General features: G+C 34.9%; 3 protein-coding genes across 4 annotated transcripts; all 3 read left to right on the top strand.

The window, feature by feature from the left end:
- Positions 1-1,015: 1,015 nt before the first annotated feature.
- LOC116774856 (myrosinase 1-like) lies at positions 1,016-13,168 on the top strand. 2 transcript variants are annotated; one of them, XM_061524010.1, is made up of 6 exons: positions 1,016-1,138; positions 10,756-10,859; positions 10,931-11,601; positions 11,677-11,982; positions 12,194-12,438; positions 12,932-13,168. In XM_061524010.1, the coding sequence occupies exons 1-6, from the start codon at positions 1,116-1,118 to the stop codon at positions 13,089-13,091; spliced, it is 1,509 nt and encodes a 502-aa protein (XP_061379994.1). In that variant the 5' UTR covers positions 1,016-1,115; the 3' UTR covers positions 13,092-13,168. The 2 variants fall into 2 exon arrangements, with proteins under 2 accessions (XP_061379994.1, XP_061379993.1); XM_061524009.1 differs by lacking the exon at positions 1,016-1,138 and adding an exon at positions 7,018-7,173.
- Positions 3,392-4,589, top strand: LOC133319474 (cytosolic beta-glucosidase-like). The gene is made up of 3 exons (XM_061524011.1): positions 3,392-3,657; positions 3,733-3,942; positions 4,351-4,589. The coding sequence occupies exons 1-2, from the start codon at positions 3,505-3,507 to the stop codon at positions 3,922-3,924; spliced, it is 345 nt and encodes a 114-aa protein (XP_061379995.1). The 5' UTR covers positions 3,392-3,504; the 3' UTR covers positions 3,925-3,942; positions 4,351-4,589.
- A 5,090-nt stretch (positions 13,169-18,258) lies between the features above and the next one.
- Positions 18,259-23,679, top strand: LOC116774852 (myrosinase 1-like). Its single transcript, XM_032667632.2, has 9 exons — positions 18,259-18,419; positions 19,065-19,183; positions 19,777-19,959; positions 20,429-20,821; positions 21,225-21,319; positions 21,536-21,683; positions 22,667-22,818; positions 22,970-23,208; positions 23,484-23,679. The coding sequence occupies exons 1-9, from the start codon at positions 18,391-18,393 to the stop codon at positions 23,656-23,658; spliced, it is 1,533 nt and encodes a 510-aa protein (XP_032523523.2). The 5' UTR covers positions 18,259-18,390; the 3' UTR covers positions 23,659-23,679.
- Positions 23,680-25,012: the final 1,333 nt, after the last annotated feature.

A 25,012-nucleotide genomic window follows, 5' to 3' on the forward strand; every position in this document is an offset into this window, starting at 1 on the left:
ACACAATCATAGCATTCAGATTAATAACACTACTTATAAGGTTTTGAGATGTTTTCATGTGTTATAAGTCATTAGTGTACATATGTATGTATGTATTTTTTTTAAATATTCCCCAACATTGAACAATGTCGTCTAAATACTTCTAAGTAATTTAGCATGTGTTCCCTGGAGATCACCAGTTTTTTATATAGGTCTTAAATGTGTTAATAATATCGTTTGATGATCCATAGTGTAACAACAGTTATTCATACTGGTTACATTTTTCTGTAATTTATTTGCACCAACTAATAGCGACGAGTTTAATGACGGGGACAAATAGAAGAATATGGAAATAAGTTACTACAGCACTCACGTCATCAGACATATTCATAATGAGATTTATTGGCATTGTTTGTAATTTAAATAAAAGTTAAGATACATTTAGTTAGTTTTAAAAGAATATTTAATGTTTTTTTTTTCCAAATGTTGTGGAAAATTCTACATTCTACATATTGCGTTCCGTAAACGTAAATTGTGTCAAATATTTTTTTTTAATTTTCCATTCCAACAATGTATTGTTGCATTTCATCTGTCATTGTAAAGATGACAATCTATAGTTATAGACGTTTTTTTATTTGAGTCATAAGTTTATTCCGGATCGCGTCCCCTCCATTCTACACGACACTGGCAGAATACACTGTGCGCGTCTCTGCACGGATGAAGGCAATATTTTAAAGAAACAAACACAGACACTTTTATACTTATCTGCGATTTAAATAAACGACTTGTTCTATCCTAAATTACAATTTTATTTGATAAAAAAGTATATTATCATTAAGACAAACCTTCTCCTGACTTTCTATTAAGAAAAAAGAATTACTGGAGATTACTTTTTTTCATATGAAAAAAAATATGTTCAACCTTTTTTGTCTCATATTATTATTATATTCATTGTTTAGATTCCCAGATGCTTTGAGGAAATCGTAAACAATATTCAAATTTAGTCACAGATATGTTTGCAAGTCACTTATCTCGATCGTATTCGTCGTAGGAGTGCTGTGTGTATATAAGAGATGTCCAATACATGACAACAGCAGCTCTGGTTGGAACGCGCTGGCGCGTCAGACGCAGACACTATGAGGATACTACTGTTCATAGGGTGAGTGACACACGTTATGTGTTAAACAGACCAACACTGATACGTAACATTTTAAATATCGCTTTTAATATTAGTTTTTAATTGATCTTTATTAATATAGTATATAAAAACATGACTTTAAAATAAGCGTTAGCTAAACTCTCGAAATCTTTATATCTTGATATGTATCTTGAGTATAGAAGATAAAGTTATTTTTCAGTTCGTATCTTGGATCCTCGTTTTGTCTTTTCTTTCTATCCGTGTTTAAAACAAAAATATTTATTTTTTTAATGTCTATAGTTATATTTTTCATCTTTTCGTTATCATATTCTATTTTTGAGTATTGATTAAATTTGAGTTTGACGAGATATTGGTAAAAGAAAATACAAATATATAAGGCCGAATGTTATGCTATATTATTCCTTATCTTTATTATCTGTCCTTTTTTATTTGATTATTTATTCTCCATGGACCCCTGGGTCTGGACTCCTGGGTCCAAGTCTTTGTTGTGAAACTTTATTTAAAAATATTACATTACTTAATATCAATTGGTCTCAGTAGTTAATAAAAGTGTAAATTAACATTTTAGGTGTAATGTTGTTGAAGGTTGCATTTGACAAGTTACTAGGTTAGGTCGTTTGGGTCGTTTTGAGGATATTACCTTATGGTTTTGATGTTTCGGGAGTGGTTTGCCATTTTCAAGTTGTAGCTCACTATTTATTATTTGTTTGCTTTTCTTGAAAGTAGCTTCCCTAATGCATCCTCTTGGTTGTCGGAGTATTAAACAAGCCCCTTTGTGCGTCTGGACATAGCTCCTACGGGATGTGAGACACTGTCGTGCGGTGGCAAGCTGGTGGAAGTGCGTTTTATCATGACGATATCCTCGTAAGTACAAGTTCTTGCTCTTCGTGAATGGCCATGGTGCGGGAGTCTTTTCCGGTTCCGTATCCTTCCTGCTGCAGTTCGGATTTCTCCTTCTGCGTCTAAGTTAGGTAGTGGGTCCTCCGCAAGTATTTTTAGAGTTTCGTACCGGTGTATTCCATCAACGCAATAAATTTTATTATACCGTTTAAAAAATAGGTGCCATCATAGATGTCTTGAGCTCGTAGGCTACGGCCATTGGGCAGCGTCTGGTACCTAGCAGTTCCTGGTTGCTGTTTGCCAGATGTTCGGAGCCTTTCTAATAGAGTCTGAAGAAATTTTCACGTTCTATGAAGGGGAGCTGGTTAGTGTCGCCAATTAACAATACTTCGCTAGTATGGGTAATACGCTGTAAAATCTCGACGGAGCCAAAGTGTTTCATGAGTGCCTCATCGATTGCTAGTCTGTGGCACTCACCCTCCTATATTGCTTTCACTCCGTTTTGTTGGCGCACTGTGTGTTCACTGTTTTTATACTGGCAGGGTCTTTCTGCGGTTTTCTGTCTCAGTGAGAGGTTTCCAAAGAGATTTAGGTGTGAACTTCTGGAGGATTGAGGTAATGGTGCACTCTGCCGTGGTCTTCTTGCTTTGAGTGTTTTCTAGGTGCTCTTTTCCTCAAATCTCCGTAGCTTACTCTAAGCCTGAAGGTTTACCGGTGCTGGTTGGACTGGTTGCTTGAGAGTGGTGGTTGAATTATCAAGCAAATTATTTCGATATCTCTTTACGGATCTCATCAATCTGGTTCTGTACGGTTGATGTACTTTTGATCACCGAACTGATGTCTTTCTTTATGAGCTCCAACTGTTGATCGCTGGAGACAGCTGGACTCTTCCTGTTTGACAGTTGCTGGCTATCTCATTTGTTCATCTAGCTGTGTCCTTTATCTGCAAGTGAGGGTCTCTGGTTTCGAACTCTAACCATTTATGTCCATTGTTTCCTTAAGGTTCTTGACCAGGGTTTCTCTCGTGTCCCTCGGTTCGGTGGTAATTACGGTTCTTTGAGTGGACCCTTTCTATTCTTGCAACTCTCGGGCGTGCCTTGATTTCTCCTTTTCGAGGTTGTGTTTGTGTATAGACCTGGAGTCGGAGAGGAAAAGGACTATCTCGTACAGAGCTTGGAGACTTTCTAGGGCTGTTATTTTATATTCTTTCTTCATAGTTGTTGCCTCTTCCAGATCCTCTTTTACGTTTAGGAGCAGGGTATTGGCCTCCTTAGTCGCAGCATACATTTCTACTCCTCTGGATCTTTTTATGGTGAATAGTAGGCTCTTTCTCCTATATCTTTGTGGTAAATGAGACTCTGAGTCGGGGTGTGAAACTGATGTAGAGCCCAGTAAGCTGTTGCTGTCCTTTCCAGAATCCAGAGAAACCCAGAGAAATCTGTTTCGAAGGCTATGGTTCAGCAACCAAAGCGCCTATCCTAAATGCAACCGACGTTGGAGCATATTACTGTGCCAAAAATCTGGTTATGGGTCACGCTAGAGCTTATTACGCATATGTCAATGACTTCAAGCCGAGCCAAGAAGGTGTCTGTGGTATCACAATAAGTGTGAATTGGTTCGGGGCGTTGACAGATTCCGAGGAAGATCAATTTGCTGCCGAAATGAAGAGACAAGCAGAAGTAAGATATATGTAGGAATGTATTAGAATTGAGGGTGAGAGGTAGTTACTTATTTTTTCGCATAATTGATTTCAGTGGGGGCTCTATGCTGAACCTATTTTCTCTGAAGAGGGTGGGTTTCCTAAGGAATTAGCAGAAATTGTGGCCAAAAAAAACGCTGAACAGGGTTATCCTCGGTCGCGTATGCCAGAATTCTCTGATGAATACCTTGGAGGCTGGAGTGGATCTACGGGGGTACATGGCATGGAGTCTGATGGACAACTTTGAGTGGATGGAGGGTTACACGTAAGATTTATCTATACATATTAATAATAGATTATATGTTATCATTGGTCACTTGGTGAGATAGATAACATTATTTGATAAGAGCAACCTTTTAGACCGACGTAAACACTTGTACACGAGATGATAAGGATTGGATTACGTTGATAGAAAATAACAGTAGATTGTTACATAACTGTTGTCGAAGGTTTAATCAAAGATACCCTAGGTTGTGCTATTTTTTTACCTGCATGTTTTATATGAATTATATTTATTATATATTAATATTATAATTGCCATGTATCCTTTAAAAGCAAAATAGAAGTTTTTTTGTGCACCTCCGTTTCTGTATAAAAAATTACGGTATATTTCAATTGAGAGTAACGGTCAATATTGTTTCGGTATATATTATTTAGATTTATGACGTTGCAGGGAACGTTTTGGGCTGTACCGCGTTAACTTCTCGGACCCAGGTCGTGAGAGAACTCCTCGTAAGTCAGCCTTCGTTTACAAACAGATCATCAAGAGTCGGATGATTGATGAAGAATATGAACCTGATACCCTGGACATGAGCATTGATGAAGGGAACTGATCGGGACATCGTTCGTGTTATTGTAAACATACGAAAATTTGTGCAAATATTATAGTTGTTACAAACTAAATTGTAGAAATTGTGTTTCATTTTGTGATAAGCCTTCCTAAAAATGTTCCTAACTTAGCTTATCGTCGGTAATAGAACCTATTTTGAGTGTTTATTATATTTTATAAAATCACAAGATTATGTCATATATCACAAAATTGAACAATAGTTTTAGAAACTTCATATCATCAAGAGACTATATTTTTTATTTCGGTGTGATAAGTCCTACACTACACATTGTCATACGTGATCGGTTGTAAGTTATCTTATTCCATGGGTCTAGAATCTAAATAGCAACATTAAATTTTGATTTATATTGAGCTAATACATTAGTTGTCTGAGTGGTCCAGATGAAATAAATCTATTAAATGGGAAAATAATCTCGTTAGTCGCTACTTCAGTGATCTTGATAGAGCTTTCTGGAAAAAGACAAACTTTTACTTTTATGAATTCCCGAGAGTTGGAAGATTTCCAATGAAGCAATTGGTGCTGATTCTTCAAAAAATACACCTATGTATGTTATTTTTGACACCATTTTCCATTTTTGGAAACTATTAAATGGATTTTTTTATAATGTTATTTGCATATCGATCGATTAAATGATGAAAGGCCGAGGTTTTCTTTGTAATATATAAATAGTTGCCCAGTGAAAACTTTTCTTAGGTATCAACATAAAGATACTCGCTGTTATTGACGGGAATGGCTCTCAAATATTCAGATCTTTTACAACATCACCGTTCCGTTCCATTGGTGTACAATCAATGGTAATGTTAAATTGTTTATTTAATTAGCTTGTATAAAAGAGACAAAACCTCTCAGCCTTCAATGGATTCACCATTGCAGAGTGCAGGGTCCATCGCGTGGGACTGTGCTTTACTCGTATGTACTGTGACAGCCGTAAAGATAACAATATCTTTAAATATTTCTCGCAAGGGATTTCGACCTTTCAGTACGTACCTACATGTCACCCGCAGCTATTCTTCGTAGAATAAAAATTGATTAAACTTCAGTTACAAGTCACATAACAGGCTGCCGTAAGCCGTTCAACTGTGATAATAGATAAAATAATCAAGTTGACCTTTATTTAAGTCGGTTAATTTTCTTACTTTTCCCAAAACTATACACAAGAAAACAATTGCGTCTATTAATTCTAGTATCTCATTCTTTATGAGGAGATTATTAATTGATTAACTATGTTCGTTATATTTAGGACTATATCTACCGAGCTCAGAAGTTAGCGGTTTATAATAAACAAACAGAACATATCACTATATATCAGAATCATTGCGCAACAGAAGGTAGACCTTTAATAAAGCTAAGAAACAAAACTGTACCAAGAATGCGTCCCTGTGGAACACCCAGTCTTGAAGGGCAACCAGATTATTACATTAGGTAAATTGACATTGCTTGCATCGATGCGGTCATTCGCAGAGTGATTTAATTTAACCTGCAATGTCTGATGCTCTACAGTCTACAGCTTACACAATCATAGGATTAATAACACTACTTATAAGGTTTTGAGATGTTTTTCATGTGTTATAAGTCATTAGTGTACATATGTATGTATGTATTTTTTTTAAATATTCCCCAACATTGAACAACGTCGTCTAAATACTTCTAAGTAATTTAGCATGTGTTCCCTGGAGATCACCAGTTTTTTATATAGGTCTTAAATGTGTTAATAATATCGTTTGATGATCCATAGAGTAACAACAGTTATTCACACTGGTTACATTTTTCTGTAATTTATAGCGACGAGTTTAATGACGGGGACAAATAGAAGAATATGGAAATAAGTTACTACAGCACTCACGTCATCAGACATATTCACAAAGAGATTTATTGGCATTATTTGTAATTTAAATAAAAGTGAAGATACATTTTGTTAGTTTTAAAAGAATTTTTTAATGTTTTTTTTTTCCAAATGTTATGGAAAATTCTACATTCTACATATTGCGTTCCGTAAACGTAAATTGTGTCAAATATTTTTTTTTAATTTTCCATTCCAACAATGTATTGTTGCATTTCATCTGTCATTGTAAAGATGACAATCTATAGTTATAGACGTTTTTTTATTTGAGTCATAAGTTTATTCCGGATACACGACACTGGCAGAATACACTGTGCGCGTCTCTGCACGGATGAAGGCAATTTTTTAAACAAACAAACAAACACATACAATTTTATACTTATCTACGATTTAAATAAAGGACTTGTTCTATCCTAAATTACAATTTTATTTGATAAAAAACTATATTATCCTTACTGATAACTCCTTTGTACAAAACATTAAAACAAACCTTCTTCTGACTTAACATTAAGAAAAAAGAATTACTAGAGATTACTCTTTTTCATATGAAAAAAAATATGTTTAACCTTTTTTGTCTCATAATATTATTATATTCATTGTTTAGATTCCCAGATGCTTTGAGGAAATCGTAAACAATATTCAAATTTAGTCACAGATAAGTTTGCGAGTCACTTATCTCGATCGTATTCGTCGTAGGAGTGCTGCTGTGTATATAAGAGATGTCCAATACATAACAACAGCAGCTCTGCTTGGAACGCGCTGGCGCGTCAGACGCAGACACTATGAGGATACTACTGTTCATAGGGTGAGTGACACACGTTATATGTTAAAGAGACCCACACTGATACGTAACATTTTAAATATCGCTTTTAATATTAGTTTTTAATTGATCTTTATTAATATAGTATATAAAACATGACTTTAACATACGCGCTAGCTAAACTCTCGAAATCTTTATATCTTGATATGTATCTTGAGTATAGGAGATTAAGTTATTTTTCAGTTCGTATCTTGGATCCTCGTTTTGTCTTTTCTTTCTATCCGTGCTTAAAACAAACATATTTATTTTTTTTAATGTCTATAGTTTTATTTTTCGTCTTTTCGTTATCATATGCTATTTTTGAGTATTGATTAAATTTGAGTTTGACGAGATGTTGGTAAAAGAAAATACAAATATACAAGGCCGAATGTTATGCCATATTATTCCTTATCTTTATTATCTGTCCTTTTTTATTTGATTATTTATTCTCCATGGACTCCTGGGTCTGGACTCCTGGGTCCATGTTTTTGTTGTGAAACTTTATTTAAAAATATTACATTACTTAATTTCAATTGGTCTTGATGTTTCGGGAGTGGTTTGCCATTTTCAAGTTGTAGCTCACTATTTATTATTTAGTTGCTTTTCTTGAAAGTAGCTTCCCAAATGCATCCTCTTGGTTGTCGGAGTATTAAACAAGCGCCTTTGTGCGTCTGGACATAGCTCCTACGGGATGTGAGACACTGTCATGCGGTGGCAAGCTGGTGGAAGTGCGTTTTATCATGACGATATCCTCGTAAGTACAAGTTCTTGCTCTTCGTGAATGGCCATGGTGCGGGAGTCTTTTCCGGTTCCGTATCCTTCCTGCTGAAGTTCGGATTTCTCATTCTGCGTCTAAGTTACGTAGTGGGTCCTCCGCAAGTATTTTTAGAGTTTCGTACCGGTGTATTCCTTCAACGCAAAAAATTTTATTATACCGTTTAAAAAATAGGTGCCATCATAGATGTCTTGAGCTCGAAGGCTACGGCCATTGGGCAGCGTCTGGTACCTAGCAGTTCCTGGTTGCTGTTTGCCAGATGTTCGGAGCCTTTCTAGTAGAGTCTGAAGAAATTTTCACGTTCTATGAAGGGGAGCTGGTTAGTGTCACCAATTAACAATACTTCGCTAGCATGGGTAATACGCTGTAAAATCACGACGGAGCCAAAGTGTTTCATGAGTGCCTCATCGATTGCTAGTCTGTGGCACTCACCCTCCCCTCCCACCCTCATATTGCTTTCACTCCGTTTTGTTGGCGCACTGTGTGTTCACTGTTTTTATACTGTCAGGGGCTTTCCGCGGTTTCCAAAGAGCTTTAGGTGTGAACTTCTGGAGGGTTGAGGTAATGGTGCACTCTGCCGTGGACTTCTTGCTTTGAGTGTTTTCTAGGTGCTCTCTTCTTTAAATCTCCGTAGCTCACTCTAAGCCTGAAGGTTTACCGGTGGTGGTTGAGTTATCAAGCTTCGATATCTCTTTACGGATCTCATCGATCTGGTTCTGTACGGTTGATGTGCTTTTGATCACCGAACTGATGTCTTTCTTTATGAGCTCCAACTGTTGATCGCTGGAGACATCTGGACTCTTCCTGTTTGACAGTTGCTGGCTATCTCATTTGATCATCTAGCTGTGTCCTTTATCTGCAAGTGAGGGTCCCTGGTTTCGAACTCTAACCATTTATGTCCATTGTTTCCTTAAGGTTCTTGACCAGGGTTTCTCTCGTGTCCCTCGGTTCCGTGGTAATTACGGTTCTTTGAGTGGACCCTTTCTATTCTTGCAACTCTCGGGCGTGCCTTGATTTCTCCTTTTCGAGGTTGTGTTTGTGTATAGACCTGGAGCCGGAGAGGAAAAGGACTATCTCGTACAGAGCTTGGAAACTTTCTAGGGCTGTTGTTTTATATTCTTTCTTCATAGTTGTTGCCTCTTCCAGATCCTCTTTTACGTTTAGGAGCAGGGTATTGGCCTCCTTAGTCGCAGCATACATTTCTACTCCTCTGGATCTTTTTGTGGTAAATAGTAGGCTCTTTCTCCTATATCTTTGTGGTAAATGAGACTCTGAGTCGGGGTGTGAAACTGATGTAGAGCCCAGTGAGCTGTTGCTGTCCTTTCCGGGCTGAGCTGGTAGATGTTGAGGGTGAGGGCGTTGATCGTTGGGTCGGATGGTTTGAGACCTAGAGTAGAAGCAGAATTATCGTCGATTGATTGTTTCGCGTCATCCCTGATTTGCGTGTTTTCATCGTCCCTGTCTTTGTCAGAACTTTCTGCTTTAAGGTCTTCGCTTTATTGGGCGAAGCCAATGGTTGCTTTGGAAATATAACCTTTGCTGTTTTAGGATTTGATATTTTGGTGGCTTGGGTTCCAGATGTGGTTGGGACTGATGTGAAAATAGGTTTTTCTTGCTCCGTTTGGTCGCATATTTGTATTCGTTTTTTTATTATTATTTAGCTACAGGATGATGTTTTAGGGTATGTGAGTGTGTTGTACTCGATTTCCTGTTTGTTCTGATACCAAATTCGATAAAATTGTGTCCACCCCTTAGCGAGTTATGTCCACGGGAAGTTTTTTTATGAATTACAGGATCTTCTCCCGTAGGATCCCAAGGTGTCAAAGTGTTTGTCTTCGGCTGTTTCAGGTAGATGTGGCATCAGGTATTAGACTAGCGGTTCGTGATCGATGACCTCATGCCGCGTGGTTTTCAAAAAAAAAATTTCTCCGGAACTACTTGCTCGAAAAATCTGGAATTTTTAAGAAATATAGTCTTGTCAAGTCTTGTCAAATCTCACGGCTCCCGAATTAATGAAGGAGTAAAAACGGGGGATCGTCGATCTTGGTTTCTGCCTGGAACGGATTTTAACTTTTGACAGAATCGTTTTCCACAGGATTTTGAGGTGTCGTTTGCTTTCTCTTGATTGTGATTATGTGTTGATATGGTCTAACGCAGTCGCACGCTGTTTGATCACTCACCACGTGCCAAAAACCCCGTATTCTTTCCCAAACACTTTTCAGATATATCGGAAGTTGTGTCGTATGGCAATATAAAAAGTGCCGGCCATCGATCTGTTACATGAGAGTTCCGTAAGTAGTTTTTAAAAAAAGAAATTAAATTCAGTTGAATTAAAATTACCTTCATGGAAATAGAAATAACAATGATTTAGAAATGGATTTAGAATTATGACCGACTCTTATCGAGACTTCCAAAAGAGTGTCTCTTAAAGGGAAAATAAATGTCTTTATCAAACATGATCTGTTTTTATCTAGAATATGAGAATGCCTATGTGGCATTCCTGTCAGCCCTACCTCATAAATGTCAGGGGCATAACAGATCGCTTTATGGAGTTATTTGGAAATTTCTGCACCAGATTTCTCCCGTTTACAGCTTTTTGGAAAAAACTTTTCCGAGTTGCCGACTTTGCATTTCAAACTTAGACACTACGGAGGACACTAAGACGTACAAGTGGATGCAAAACTTTCAGTTTTACTTCACTTTTGCCACTTTTGTGATTTTTTGACTGAGAGCGTTTAACTATGTTTATATTAGGTGTGTTCGTGACGGAGAACTGAATGCGACTTTTGTTATCTGTCCTTATATCTTCTTAGGTTGTTAATATGCAGCAATGCTCAGGAGAGAAGGTTCCCAGACGACTTCCTGTTTGGAACAGCAACAGCCGCATATCAAATAGAGGGGGGGTGGAATGCCGATGGTAACGCTAATATTATTTTGTAGGAGGTTTTAAAATAAAAACACATAAAGCATTTAATTACTTTGTTTTAGACAAAGGAGAAAATATATGGGATCGTTTGACTCACACCAACCCTAACATTATCAAAGATGTAAGCAATGGTGATGTTGCAGCCGATACATACAATAACTACAAACGTGATGTGGAGATGATGAGGGAGTTGGGGCTAGATGCTTACAGGTTCTCTCTCTCCTGGTCTAGAATACTACCCAATGGCCTGGCCAACAAAGTCAGCGATGCCGGGGTTGAGTTTTACAACAACTATATAGATGAAATGATCAAATACGGTATAAAGCCCATGGTCACTCTGTACCACTGGGACTTGCCACAGAAGTTACAAGATTTGGGAGGATTCATGAATCCATTATTCCCCGAGTGGTTTGAAGATTACGCCCGGGTGGTCTTTGAAAAGTTTGGAGACAGAGTCAAGCACTGGATTACTTTCAATGAACCCAGAGAAATCTGTTTCGAAGGCTATGGTTCAGACACCAAAGCGCCTATCCTAAATGCAACCGACGTCGGTGTTTATTACTGTGCCAAAAATCTGGTTATGGGTCACGCTAGAGCTTATCACGCATATGTCAATGACTTCAAGCCGAGCCAAGAAGGTGTCTGTGGTATCACAATAAGTGTGAATTGGTTCGGGGCGTTGACAGATTCCGAGGAAGATCAATTTGCTGCCGAAATGAAGAGACAAGCAGAAGTAAGATATATGTAGGAATGTATTAGAATGGATGGTGAGAGGTAGTTACTTATTTATTCGCATAATGGATTTCAGTGGGGACTCTATGCTGAACCTATTTTCTCTGAAGAGGGTGGGTTTCCTAAGGAATTAGCAGAAATTGTGGCCAAAAAAAGCGCTGAACAGGGTTATCCTCGGTCGCGTATGCCAGCATTCTCTGATGAAGAGAAGGATTTCGTAAAGGGCGCTTTTGATTTCTTTGGAGTAAATCATTACTCAGGCAGCTTAGTATCTGCAACTGAATATAAGACTAACCACCCAGTGCCGTCTTTATATGATGATATTGATGTAGGAAGCTACACTCCGCCGGAGTGGCCAAAATCTGCTTCTTCGTGGTTAGTTGTAAGTACATATATGATAATTCCTGCTTGTTGTTAAATTCAGCGCTGGTGAAATATTTATTGAAACTAATTTACAGCGATGTAATGGAATTGTAGTTTGCTCAGATTTTCTAATGATTTTCAATATAATTTGCTATTACGAAAGAATAATTTAGCGATGCATTTTTGATAGTCGTATACATTATTAATAAAATAGCTTTTTAATTCAACAGCAAGCACCAAACAGTGTTTACAATGCCCTCACTCACCTTCACAAGAAGTACAACGGTCCCATATTCTACATCACGGAGAACGGCTGGTCCTCGTCTCCGGATGCTGATATCCTTGATGATGACAGGATTAGATACTACCGAGCGGCTTTGAACAGTGTGCTCGATACCTTGGAGGCTGGAGTGGATCTACGGGGGTACATGGCATGGAGTCTGATGGACAACTTTGAGTGGAATGCTGGTTACACGTAAGATATACCTTATAGCTTGTAACATGATATTATTTTTTACTGTCAACTTATCTAAAAATTTTAAATTTTTTTATCATTTGTGTCTTTGTAATATTGATGTCAGCGTTTTGATAATTATATTTTTAGAAAAATGAAAACACTTGAGATAATGTTTATATGACATACATTAAAGAGGTCCTTTCAAACAAATGGCGTCAGTAATTATTATACATATATATTCTTCTACAAAATTTTAAATGATAAACAAATTGATCCAATTTAGAAAACCTTATCAGTGGAAACGAAATTATTGTAATATTTTCCTTATTTATAGTCTCAACAAAAGCCTTAAATAATTTTGATGTAACGCTTTCATAGGCTGTGCAGTTTCGTTCAGACATACTTAAGATATTCTTCATGGTGCTCACTATCTGAAAATGAGATACATGAAATCCTCAAAGATAATTTGGTATTATATATCAGAAATATTGATTAAATATATTATTTTTAGAGAACTTCTTGGCCTGTACCGCGTTAACTTCTCGGACCCAGGTCGTGAGAGAACTCCTCGTAAGTCAGCCTTCGTCTACAAACAGATCATCAAGAGTCGGATGATTGATGAAGAATATGAACCTGATACCCTGGACATGACCATTGATGAAGGGAACTGATCAAAATATAGCATTCGTATATTTATCAACATGTTTATGTTTATAGAGAAAATGCATGATTGAAACTTGTTTAAAAATTTTTTATGTGTTATAAAAGGTAATACACATTAGTAACCTTTCCACAAATTTGAATCGTTGAAAATACGGAACGCTACCGTTGTAACATTCATACCTAAAGTGCGTAAAGTGTTGTGTAGGACGATTTATTTCCACTGTTACAGAACAGTGTACAGTCATGAAAATACTTGAGGAATTAAAAGAGAAAATCTCGTGAGTAATCATTAAAACAGAAACACGTCACACGACAGACGATTTTCAATGTCTCAATAATAAATCTGATGTTTCTAGGTGCTGATAAAAATATAGCTAGTCTTCCTTAAAAAGATAATATAATAATAATAATGAGATCTAAGACTTTCGCGTGTGGTCATTTAAATGAAACTTATTTGTTCTTATCAATACGCGTATTAATCCGAAAAATTTGTTTCGTTTAAAAAATAATAATAATCCTTCGTGTTTTCAGAACACGGTATCCACTCAACATTATAATACGTCCAACAAATAAAAACGTTGACATTGGAAAAACATTAAACTATTCCAGTGCGAACGAAGCCTTAGCATTAAAAAAACTGATGTCACATAATACACTCTAAGCAGGTTTATATGAAGTCATTTCAAAAATTCAAACATGATCATAAAAGTCGCTCAGTTAAATATATTTTCCTAAGACTTTCATGAGGATAACCAGATTACATTTGGAACATCCAAAGTGAATTGTTGAATCGCTTCGGACTATATTATTGGAGTAAATATTTTAAATATTTAGTGATCATTCATGTATAAGTCGTGGCAGTCTGGAGATTTAAGGCTGTTTCGTGCATGAGGGTGCGATTTTTCCGAATCATATGTACTTTATAAGAGTATTTAGACACCACTGACGGACTGTGAAGGAAACTATCCTGAGGAAACCTGGGTTATAAATATCAAATTACAAGTTTGAAATCTCCAATACGCCTCGAGCAAGCGTGGTGATCTAACCTTCTATATGCGAAAAGAGGCTTTGCTCAGTAATGAGCATCGATAGGGTGATGATGATGATGACTGATCATTAGGAAGTACCGCAATAAACGGCCAACCAACAGCAACAAAACATATACATAACTATTAACAAATTTTCGACCATTACTATAAGAAAATGTTTGCATGTGTGAGTGCAAATTCTATGCATGTGTTGTATTTGAGAAGAATTGCATCATTTTTATCGCTTAAAATGTCGTAGAAAGTCCGTTAAATGTCAAATGAAACGGGACTCTCTGATTGGTCGGTAAACTGTTCATATAGTTTTTTCGCCATTAGTATTATTGAATATTTATGGAAAATTATAGCTGTGAGCTCTGTGCTGGTGATGTGTGTTTATCGAAATTAATTACAGTAGATTTTCAATATTATCATTGATAATAAAATTAAGATAATTACAAAGGGAAGGTATGTGACCGGTTGAGAGTGAACTGAAAGAAATGTAATGTTATTCGTTGTAATAAAAAGTATTATGATAGTTTTAATCAGCTAGCAGGTTGTGTACACACAGATAAGTTGTTTTGTTTTCCTTGATAGTTGTTTTCAAATAACAATAATAAGAATGTTTGGATCTCCACTGGATATTGCGATTTAAATAACTTTTATAATACGGTGATGAACAAATGGTAATCGTTTAAAGATACTGTCGCGGCTCAGAGGTAGTTGCGAGATTTGAAATATATTATCAACGTTTAAATGAAACTAATATTTTCGGATTACTTCGCGTATTTTAATATTTTAAAAAGTACATACTCCCGACGTTTTGGTTACTTTGCATCAACCGTGATCACGGCAGATATCTCGTCTGCCCGTTAAAATAATTGCTGAAGATCTCATTATTATCAATGGTTTAGAGGAGCAAATTATGATAAAAATTAGTATTTTTTTTTCAAACATATTCTGCTTACGCTACCCCAAACCTCTGTGCACGCCGCTCCATATTATCACATTATACAAACAAAACCACATCATTCTATTATGGCCGAAAATTATCAATTCAGATAGACTAGCAGCTGCGAAGAAACGAGAAGATCTTAACAAAAAAATTGAATATATGAGGTGAAATGACCACAAGAATAGAACAAGGTACGTCAGAAAAGCAAATAAAAAAAATATTAATGATAGCATTAATATAATTAAACGGGTTCAATTAAATTAACTAACATTTGCCCAATATTTATTAAAATATAACACTTTGAAATATTCCTAACACGTTGTCCAACAAAACGTCAGTTTAATCTTACATTTATATATATAGTTTAGAGTTAATTAGCAAAAAAAAACTATTAATTTAATCAAAAAGAGAATACGATATATATTTTTTATGTATTAATTTTAAATCCTCAAATACTTTTGTCAATCCGGACTCGACGTTTCACATTCAAATAGATTTCAAAACTTTCTATCTATTAACATTTTCAAATTTATCTGGTGCGGAAGGATTTCCTACAGGATGTTTACGTTTACAAAACTCGACAAAAAATGATGAACGATGAATATTATAGCATACGATAACATAAACTGGAAAAATATTTAACGAGTTCTTGTATAGTCAACCTGATACTGGGACTAATTTTAGATGCAATATGATCCTAGTGCTCTGTGTCATTAATCAGTTAAATTACTCCATCCTGATACCTGGGGTACACCTACATGAGCGATGACAATCAAAAATATTAATGACAAATAAAATTGCATTGAGATTGATAATACAAAAGCCAAAAAAGAGTTTCTATAGCCACAAAAAATCTGCTACGAAAAAGATCCCAAGAAAAAATTGTAGTTATATATAAGACTTGTATATTGGTTTTATTACTAAACGGGTAATAAATCGGTATATATATAAATTATTTTCCTAATTCCCTCGCAGGTTTTCAAAACGCATTACTATTGGCGGATCAAATGTGACGTCACCGTCACAAATAATCACGATGTAATCTAACGTAGGCTGAATGTAAGAATTATGCACGTTTCTTTGACATCCCGATACTGAATATCACTGATAAGGTTATTAATTTAATATAGTAATGTATTAAATAAAATAAAATTAATATCTCTTGCAGAAAACTTATGAATAATGACGGAAAAAGTTATTTGAATGCGTAGTATAACAATACTTTCTGTTTTTGGTGGCTGTAATCATGACATTGCTTTCATAGTCTGGCCTCATAGACTCAGCAAGGATCTACCATCTACCAGTGTAGAGTGTTATTGGAAAATATCTCAGTTATCATTTATCATACAGACCACAGACGTGTCAGTTCTGTCTCAATTTCTAAAGATTACAGTAACACTTTCGATAGTATGGATAACCAGTTTTAAATATTACAAAGAACCTAAACATTGCCAGAAACTGTCAATCCATTATTTAACAAGTGCCATTTAAAATAGATTTAAATGACCTAGAATTTATTGGGTTTTGCAAACAAAAGATGGACGCAAGTTCTTGTGAGTGCAGCTTGTGCTTACAACAGTTGACCCAAATGATAGTCTGTCGTAATGTGACATTAGGTGTGCTCGTATTGCTTCAGCTTCAAAATCTCATGAAGCTGCCCACGATAAAACATTGCATGACGCGTTGACTGAATCTATGGTAGGAGCAACAAAATTCGACCCCATCGCCCAGCGGATAACCGGTGCAATCAGTCACGGGGTGGGGGGAGGATCTTGACCTCCTTGATCCAGGGCTGGGGGTCAGCCCATGGAAGAGGCGGCCGTCCGTGGCTGCCGCGTTATATAATAAGAAGCAACCAAATTGAAAGACACAACCAAAAAGAAGTTTAAGACTTAAAAAAATATATATTAAAGAGGGGTTTAATATTAAGCTGAAAAAACTGTATTGTAGGCGCGTCACTTGATGGATTAACTGAAGATTGTTTTATAGAAATAAAATGCACCTTTTGAATCGATACATTTATAAAGAAAACAAATTTTCCTTCAAATACAAAGCCCAGCGTCAACTTCAAAATATTTTTTTACAGTATAACTAAAGCATTGTTTTGTATTGCTTTAAGTTAGCTATTAAGGTTCTAAAATCATTATTATTATTGATGAACAATGTTATTGGTCTTTTAATAAGTACAATAAGATGATAATATGTATGATACGGTCACCAAAATTGAGAAATCTGTGAAAAAAACGGTGACGTCACAAAATAAGCGTTCAGAAATGGCGGTGTTTAAATACACCAAAAATATTTATTATAAGCTTATCAATCAATCATCAATATCAATACATATTATAAAACAAGTCCCTCGCCGCGTCTGTCTGTCTGTTCGCGATACACGGAAAGCTACTGCACTGATTATCAAACAGTTATCACCACTCGATATCGTGATTCTCGAGAAAGGCTTTAGTATATAATTTGTTGAGTTTTTGTATTTACTTGAGTTTACATTCATGATATTTGTTGAAGATGTCGGGAAAACATGAGCCGTCTGAGAGCTGCCTAAAGTCTTTGAGATATAACAAAATGATATATGGTGGAATTGTGTATCTTGTATAGGCCTACAGAAAAGTCCGCGGTGGCATATGTCTATACCTTAAGGATAACATACTATATACATTTTACAACTTTTAAAAATTTTCATTTGTAGACCGTTTATTGGAAAGCTATTTACATAAATACGGTATTAAGTCTTATCAAAATAAATTACTTGGTTTTCAAGCCTACATCAGTATCTGTAAATTACTTTTTAAATTATTTAAATCGGGCGTCCCATTTGAAAGTTATCATAATATAAGTTTAATAATTCGCAAAATTAAATGGACGCCGGGGCTGGTGCCTATAACCGTTAACCACTAACAAAATAAAAAAAAACATTAAAATTGTCATGCATATTCACTATTGACATGGCAATAGACAAGAATAATTGCAATGTGTTTGTAAGTGTCATTGCAAGCATAATTTATTCAGGCGCAACAGTTAAACTTGTATTTAGTAATGAACAAATAATATATTATATAATAGTGTATTTCATGCCATACTATTTGCATGACCTTCAGGTAGACGCTATGAATTCATAGACGATACATATATTATTTAGTTAACAGCTAAGTTAATATAAAAAATATATTGCCACAAACAGACAACTGTTAAATTGTAATAGTTGTTAATATTTCTATAATTATTTGCTATCTCAAAGGGAAATTATCTTTAATATCAGTTAATTACTTTATCGTCAGTGTGTCAGAGAGTCGCGTGTCATTCGCTCGTGTCAATATGTTTAGAACAATTTTGTTAATATCATGGTGAGTTACTATGGATTAAAACTAAATGTATAGTTAAGATTGAAATACAACACAGATATTATTAAAAGCAGCACATAAAGAATCATTTTACATGAATATTGTAATTAGATAAAACTCGTAGATTTTTAAGTTAAATGTTGAAATATTGATTGTTTACATACGAGGCACCTTGTGCCTAATACATTTTTAAAATCATATCTAAAGTCCAAGTTTTGCTGTAGTAATAATTATAATTGCATAATTTCTTGCTCACAAGATGATAACCTAGGCGTTTGGAATAACGCCGGGTTTCAAAGAACATTTTATTTACGATATCCTTAGTACAAATTTACATTACTACGATAGCAAGCGAATTTTTTAACGTTTTCTTGCCAAAATAATTGATGGTTTTTATTGGTAAACATAGAAATTGGCCGTGTGTAGGTTAAGATGGAGATCGCAGGAACACCAGTGTGATTAATGAGTTAAATCTCTCAGATAAAAACATTGAATGTTTAACCATTATAAGTTGAACCCTAATTCTTTAAATTGTTTAAATTGAAAACTAAATTAATTGCGTCAACAATTTTTTTTAACACACTGATAGTAAAGTTATGAAATGTCGTATTATACTAAGGGTAAGTTAAGTGTATATTTCGTTTTCAGCGCCAGTACATTTCAAGTTGAAGGCTGGTCGGATCTCAAGGTTCGAAGATTCCCCGATGGCTTTTTGTTTGGCGCGGGGACGTCGGCTTATCAGGTCGAAGGGGCGTGGAATGAAGATGGTGAATAATTTAAACATATGAACGAATGACTGATTGATTGATTGAATGAATGAATGAACAAATGAATGAATGAATGAATGAATGAATGGATGGATGGATGAATGAATGATTGATTGATTGTTTGATTGACTGATTGATTGATTGATTGAATGAATGAATGAATGAAATTACATCTATTTCATTTCAAAAACTTTGGTATTTCATTTAAAATCTCACGTGTGATGATAATGTATTACAAATATCAGTTTAATTAATTTATTTTAATTAATGGATTTATTTATATACATAATTTACTCTTTTTATCTACTCTTTATTAATAAGAATACAACTCATATGTGTATTATAATAAGTAACAAACGTTCCTTGAAAATATTTTCTAATTGTAAGTAATTTTAAAAACGAAGTATATTTACTTATACAGAAAATCTATAAGTACCTTCATATATGTTAAATTTAATGTAATATATGTGGCAAAATATATGTGGCAAAATATATGTGGCACTTGACAAAGTTTCGTAGCTAATGTCATAGTGATATTATAGTGAAAAAAATAAATGTACATGAAACAAGCTTTTAGTTCCACGATCTTACAGGAAAAGGGGAAAGCATCTGGGACAAATACCTCCACGATAACCCAGACATTATATCCGATGGCAGAAATGGTGATGTAGCATCCAACTCCTACCACCAGTACAAGAGAGATGTGGAAATGTTGAGGGAATTGGGTGTGGACTATTACAGGTTCTCAATATCGTGGACCAGAGTATTACCAAGAGGTGGGTGGTGTGATGAAACTAGTATATTCGGATAACTACGTGTTTTTATTATTTCAACAACATACTCGACGTTGTGGTCACTTTGCAGTGACCGTGATAGCGGACGAGATGAAAATGTCTACCTAAAGTTATTTGTCTAACTGTATTTAAATTCTTAAATCTTTTTCCACTATGTATGCACACGAGTTTCCGCACGTTATTTCGTATGTGTCTTTTCTCATTTGGCACATTACTGAAAACTTCATCGAAATCGGTTCAGTAGCTTGTTTTTGGACCGTAAGACCTTTACGCATTTCTTTGAAAAGGTAAGTTTATTAACTTTAGTTGAGTTTCACAGTAAATAAATCCAAATCAAATAATGTTTTGATATTGTTCCTTTGATATTATGTTTTTCCTCGACGATGTACCGTGATCAATGATTATAGGATTTATCTTTATCTTATTGTAAAATATATCTTTGTTATTTCAGGATTCTCGAATGAAATAAATGAAAAAGGTCTCGAATACTACGATAAATTGATAGATGAATTATTGAAATACAACATAAAGCCAATGATAACTTTATACCACTTTGATTTGCCACAAACTCTCCAAGACTTTGGAGGTTGGGCCAATCCGCTGTCAACAAAATGGTTTGAAGATTATGCCGCTGTGATCTTTAAGGCATTCGCTCACAAGGTTCCTTATTGGATAACCGTCAATCAGCCAAATTCCATATGCGTGGAAGGTTATGGTCAAGGTTTGATGGCACCAGCTATCAGCTCGAGTGGAATCGGTGATTACATGTGTATAAAGAATGTGCTGGTGGCACATGCGAGGGCCTACAGGTTATATGAGAGGGAATATAAAAAGAAATTTAAGGGTAAATTTTAATTTATATCTCTTACGTCTAAGTATGAAGCTGATAGTCCGTCTGCTGTAAAAGGCTTTGAAAGAAAAACCTCTAAGGCATTAGTGTGTATATTGAAACTTTTGGCGTCCGCAAGGAAAGAAAGAAAACATTTGTGGTTGTTCTATTACAGTGACCAGGTCCAGTACATGGTGCCATTGAATGCAGATTCAACTATTGCTTTAATGTCTTTATTTGTTGATTTGCTAGCAGCTTGTATCTAATGTACTGTTATTGCAGTGTATATAAACATCAAGTTTAGTCTAATAGGTATTCGAAAATTGCGGCCCTCACTTTCGCAAAAAAGTTCACAGAATCCACAGTTTTATATAAAATTTTTGTTGTTCTGTATCAATATAATTGTATTATTTTCTAGGATCAGTTGGCATAGCGCTTGCATTAAACTGGGCAGACCCCGTCAATAACAGCACAAAAAATGTCGAAGCTACGGACGTTTACAGAGAATTTATGGTATGAATGAAATTTTGTTAACCTCGGTTCAAATACAAGAAACAAATAATATTGAACGCGTTTTAGTTTTATTCCAAGGCATACGACTAATCTGAATTTGTTGTTGGACCACGTCGGTTGAATATGTTAACTAGAAGCTATCACTCGGTCTCATGGCATCTCTGTCGTGTCCTTCAAACCAAAGTAAATATTTATTAGAATTTGTTTATAACTTAGATCGGCCTCTACATGCATCCCATATGGTCGAAAGATGGTGGGTTCCCTAAAATGGTCAAAGAAAGAGTCTATCAGAACAGCATAAAGCAAGGATTCAAGAAATCTAGACTGCCTGCCCTTAGCAAGGAAGAAGTTACTCTTTTGAAAGGTAAGTATTATGTTATAAGTTTGTTTTAGTATCCTTGTGATATGCTCCTAGGTCAAAGGTCGTTATTACAAAATTAAAAATCATTATAACGAACTGACATAAAGAAGTGCTCAAAGATTATAGGGAATAAAGTTTTAATTTTTTTTATCATAAACATTACCTTCGAATTATGCAAACATCAAATTTTTTAATTATAGTTATTTTTTAGTAAAAAAATTATAATTCAAAAGTACTTAAAATAAGATCGAAATTCTAAGTAGATGTAACGAAACGCTATCGAGCCGAGAGAGTTTAAGTCACAGTCTACTATATTAATGTCAGTCATTGTTGAATGTTTCTAGAATGAAATTTTAGACTGTGACGTGACACAGAGCGCGCCAAAATGGATGCAATTAAAATTTTTGAATCTACCTGTTGAAGAAAAATGTTTTTTCCTTGCTAAATTTTAGTTTTTTACAAAAAAGAAAATTCTAACAATTATGAAAATGATAAAACAGACACTCATATACCCTAATATAATTAAAAGAGATCAGCTAAAGGCGATGTCTTTATAAATTTCCAAATTTAGTTTCGTCACATATTTATAAATGCACGGGAAACTAAATTGTTTCCTTTACATTTACAATTAATAATTAATTTAAATAGGTAACTAAGAACTAAGGATCCCCGTGTGATATCAAACAAAGAGTACAATCTTATCCAATTTGACTGTATATCCTTTCTTCTTGGTATGGGTTAAAAGCAAAAAAAATGGAAATTATTCTAAAGCTTTGAATCTACCCGCGTGTCAAAGACGTGAAGAATAGTGTCTTATTGTTCTTTACCAAATATCGTAAAGTAAATCTTAGTGTAAGGATGTTATGTTATATATTTTATGTTCACCACAATAAGAAAGGGATCCCAACTTAATTTTACATAGAACCCATCGAGGGCTAGCTGGGCTCAGCTTCAAGTAGCAACTAATTGACACCAAATGATCCCAGGGTCCTCAGACTTCGTGGGAGTGAATCATTATACAACTGTCCTAGTGAAGAGCACGGACAGGTGGATGTCAGCGCCATCTTTCGATGACGACGTTCACGTGGAGCTCACCTACAGGGCGGAGTGGAAGAACGCCACATCTAGCTGGCTGAAGGTTCGTTAAAACTATTAGCTGTTTCTCCATTCTTAAACCTACCGACTTACACATAATTCATGAAATAACTCTTACACTAAGGACTAATAGTTTATCAATTTACCAGCAAGATTAAATACGAAATCTCTTGCTATCATGTAATAATCCACAGAGCGTGCCCTACGGTATATACAGGGTGTGCGTATATCTCAATACAAAGTACGACTACCCTCAAATGTTTGTGACGGAGCACGGCTGGTCCACGAGGCCAGGGTTGAAGGATGACACGAGGGTTGAGAACCTGAGGCTGTACCTGAAGGCTATACTGTTTGCTATAGAAGATGGCACGGACTTGAAAGGTTACACCACATGGAGCCTAATGGATAATGTGGAGTGGGTCGCTGGAACCAGGTGATTTGTGTTGCCCTATTCTGTATATTATTTACCCATTTAGTTTGGTACACGTTTTTCAATTTTATTGTAAATGCACATTTGTAGGTGGTGTTGTGGTCAGCATATATTTTATTGAACACATACATGGATTTGGAATCTGTTCGTAAATCACAAAATTGAATTTCAATAATCGTTTGATAAGAAAACAAAAATTATTTTCTTCTATAAATATGATTTAATTTTTGTCTGCATCCACATTTTTAGATTATATTTTTATTAAGAGTTATTTTCAGTGAAAGATTCGGTCTTTATGAAGTAGACTTCGAATCAGAGGATAAAAATAGAACAGCGAGATTGTCAGCTCTGGTTTATAAACGAATCATAGACAAGAGGATCGTTGAAGACGATTATAAACCGAACAATTTAAAAATGTCGATAACTAACAGAAATGTTAAGACGGAACTTTGAATATACCTTTGTTGTTATAAACGTGTTTTTGTTTAATTTTCATAACTAAATATTTAAGTGATCCTAGAAAAAGAAGCCAAATAAGAATATTTGTAGTAAATGTAACTGAAGCTAACAAAAGTAAGTACTGTTAAATGTTAGTAGTACATTATTTTTAAAGAGGTAAGAAGTATGTACAAATAGAATTTTATTTACATTTTAGTAACAGCGCCATCTCTATTTTACATCAGAAATGAGAAAGCAAACAATGCTAGGTTAAAAATGTTAACGGATCTCTATAGATGTCGATATATTAGGTCACTTAAAAGTAATATTCCTATCTGACACTAGAGAGCGCGATGTAAAATTATTAATGCTACTCAACAATAGATGTAGCGAAATATGAAAATTAAAACATGCTTTTTATCATTTTAACTGTCTTGCTTAGTATTAATTTAATTAAACTTATATTTAATTTGATACATCACGCTTTTACTGTAATAATAATAACCAAGTATAATTACATTATATATTTTTTTAATGTTGTCATGTGTTTGATAAAGATGTTGAAAACTCGAAGTTAATTTCGTTAATATTATGAATAAATTTTTTAAATGGATTTTCTTTATAATTTTCTATCAAATAATTTTTATTATTTGTCATTATTTTAAAGGGATGATGCATTTTGAGGCCTTTTAAGTTATGGTTTACATGTTAGTTGTCGAAATTACATATATATATATATATGTAATTTCGACGAAATTATATATATATCGTCGAAATTATATATATATATATATATATATATATGATTTTTTAACAAGATTATAGCTAATAAAATCAACAAAGGGAATATGAAATAGACTAGTGCACTGCTAGTTAAAAAGTTTAAAACACGATCAATAAATGTATATTTCGGTTTTGCTTTTTAACAAAAAATCACTTTAAAAATTATATGAAAACAAAGTTATATTATAGTAAACTGATAAAAAAAGGCTTTAAATGTTCGGTTTATAAATGAAACAAACAGTGATTAATAGTTATTTAACATAGTTTCACCCACCACGGATGTTGTCAGCGTAGCGTGTACTCCGTCAAGACTAGACATAGTTTCCCCCGAAACGTAATTCACATTCGAAAACGAGCGTCCGTCAAATAACAATGCTTTATCCATTTTTACACTCATTATATTCATTATATTCGGTATTTAGTTTATTTAATAATGGGCGGCAAAAAAATCGCAACAAAGGGAAGGGCGGGAGAAAAAAAATCGGATCTAAAACAGACGCCGCGGGTGGCGAGGTACAATAAACAACTACTTGTAAACATTGCCCGATAGATGGGGTGCTGTGATGAAATGAACTTAATTTTGAAG

Source organism: Danaus plexippus, chromosome 23, assembly GCF_018135715.1.
Source record: "Danaus plexippus chromosome 23, MEX_DaPlex, whole genome shotgun sequence".
NCBI lineage: Eukaryota > Metazoa > Arthropoda > Insecta > Lepidoptera > Nymphalidae > Danaus > Danaus plexippus.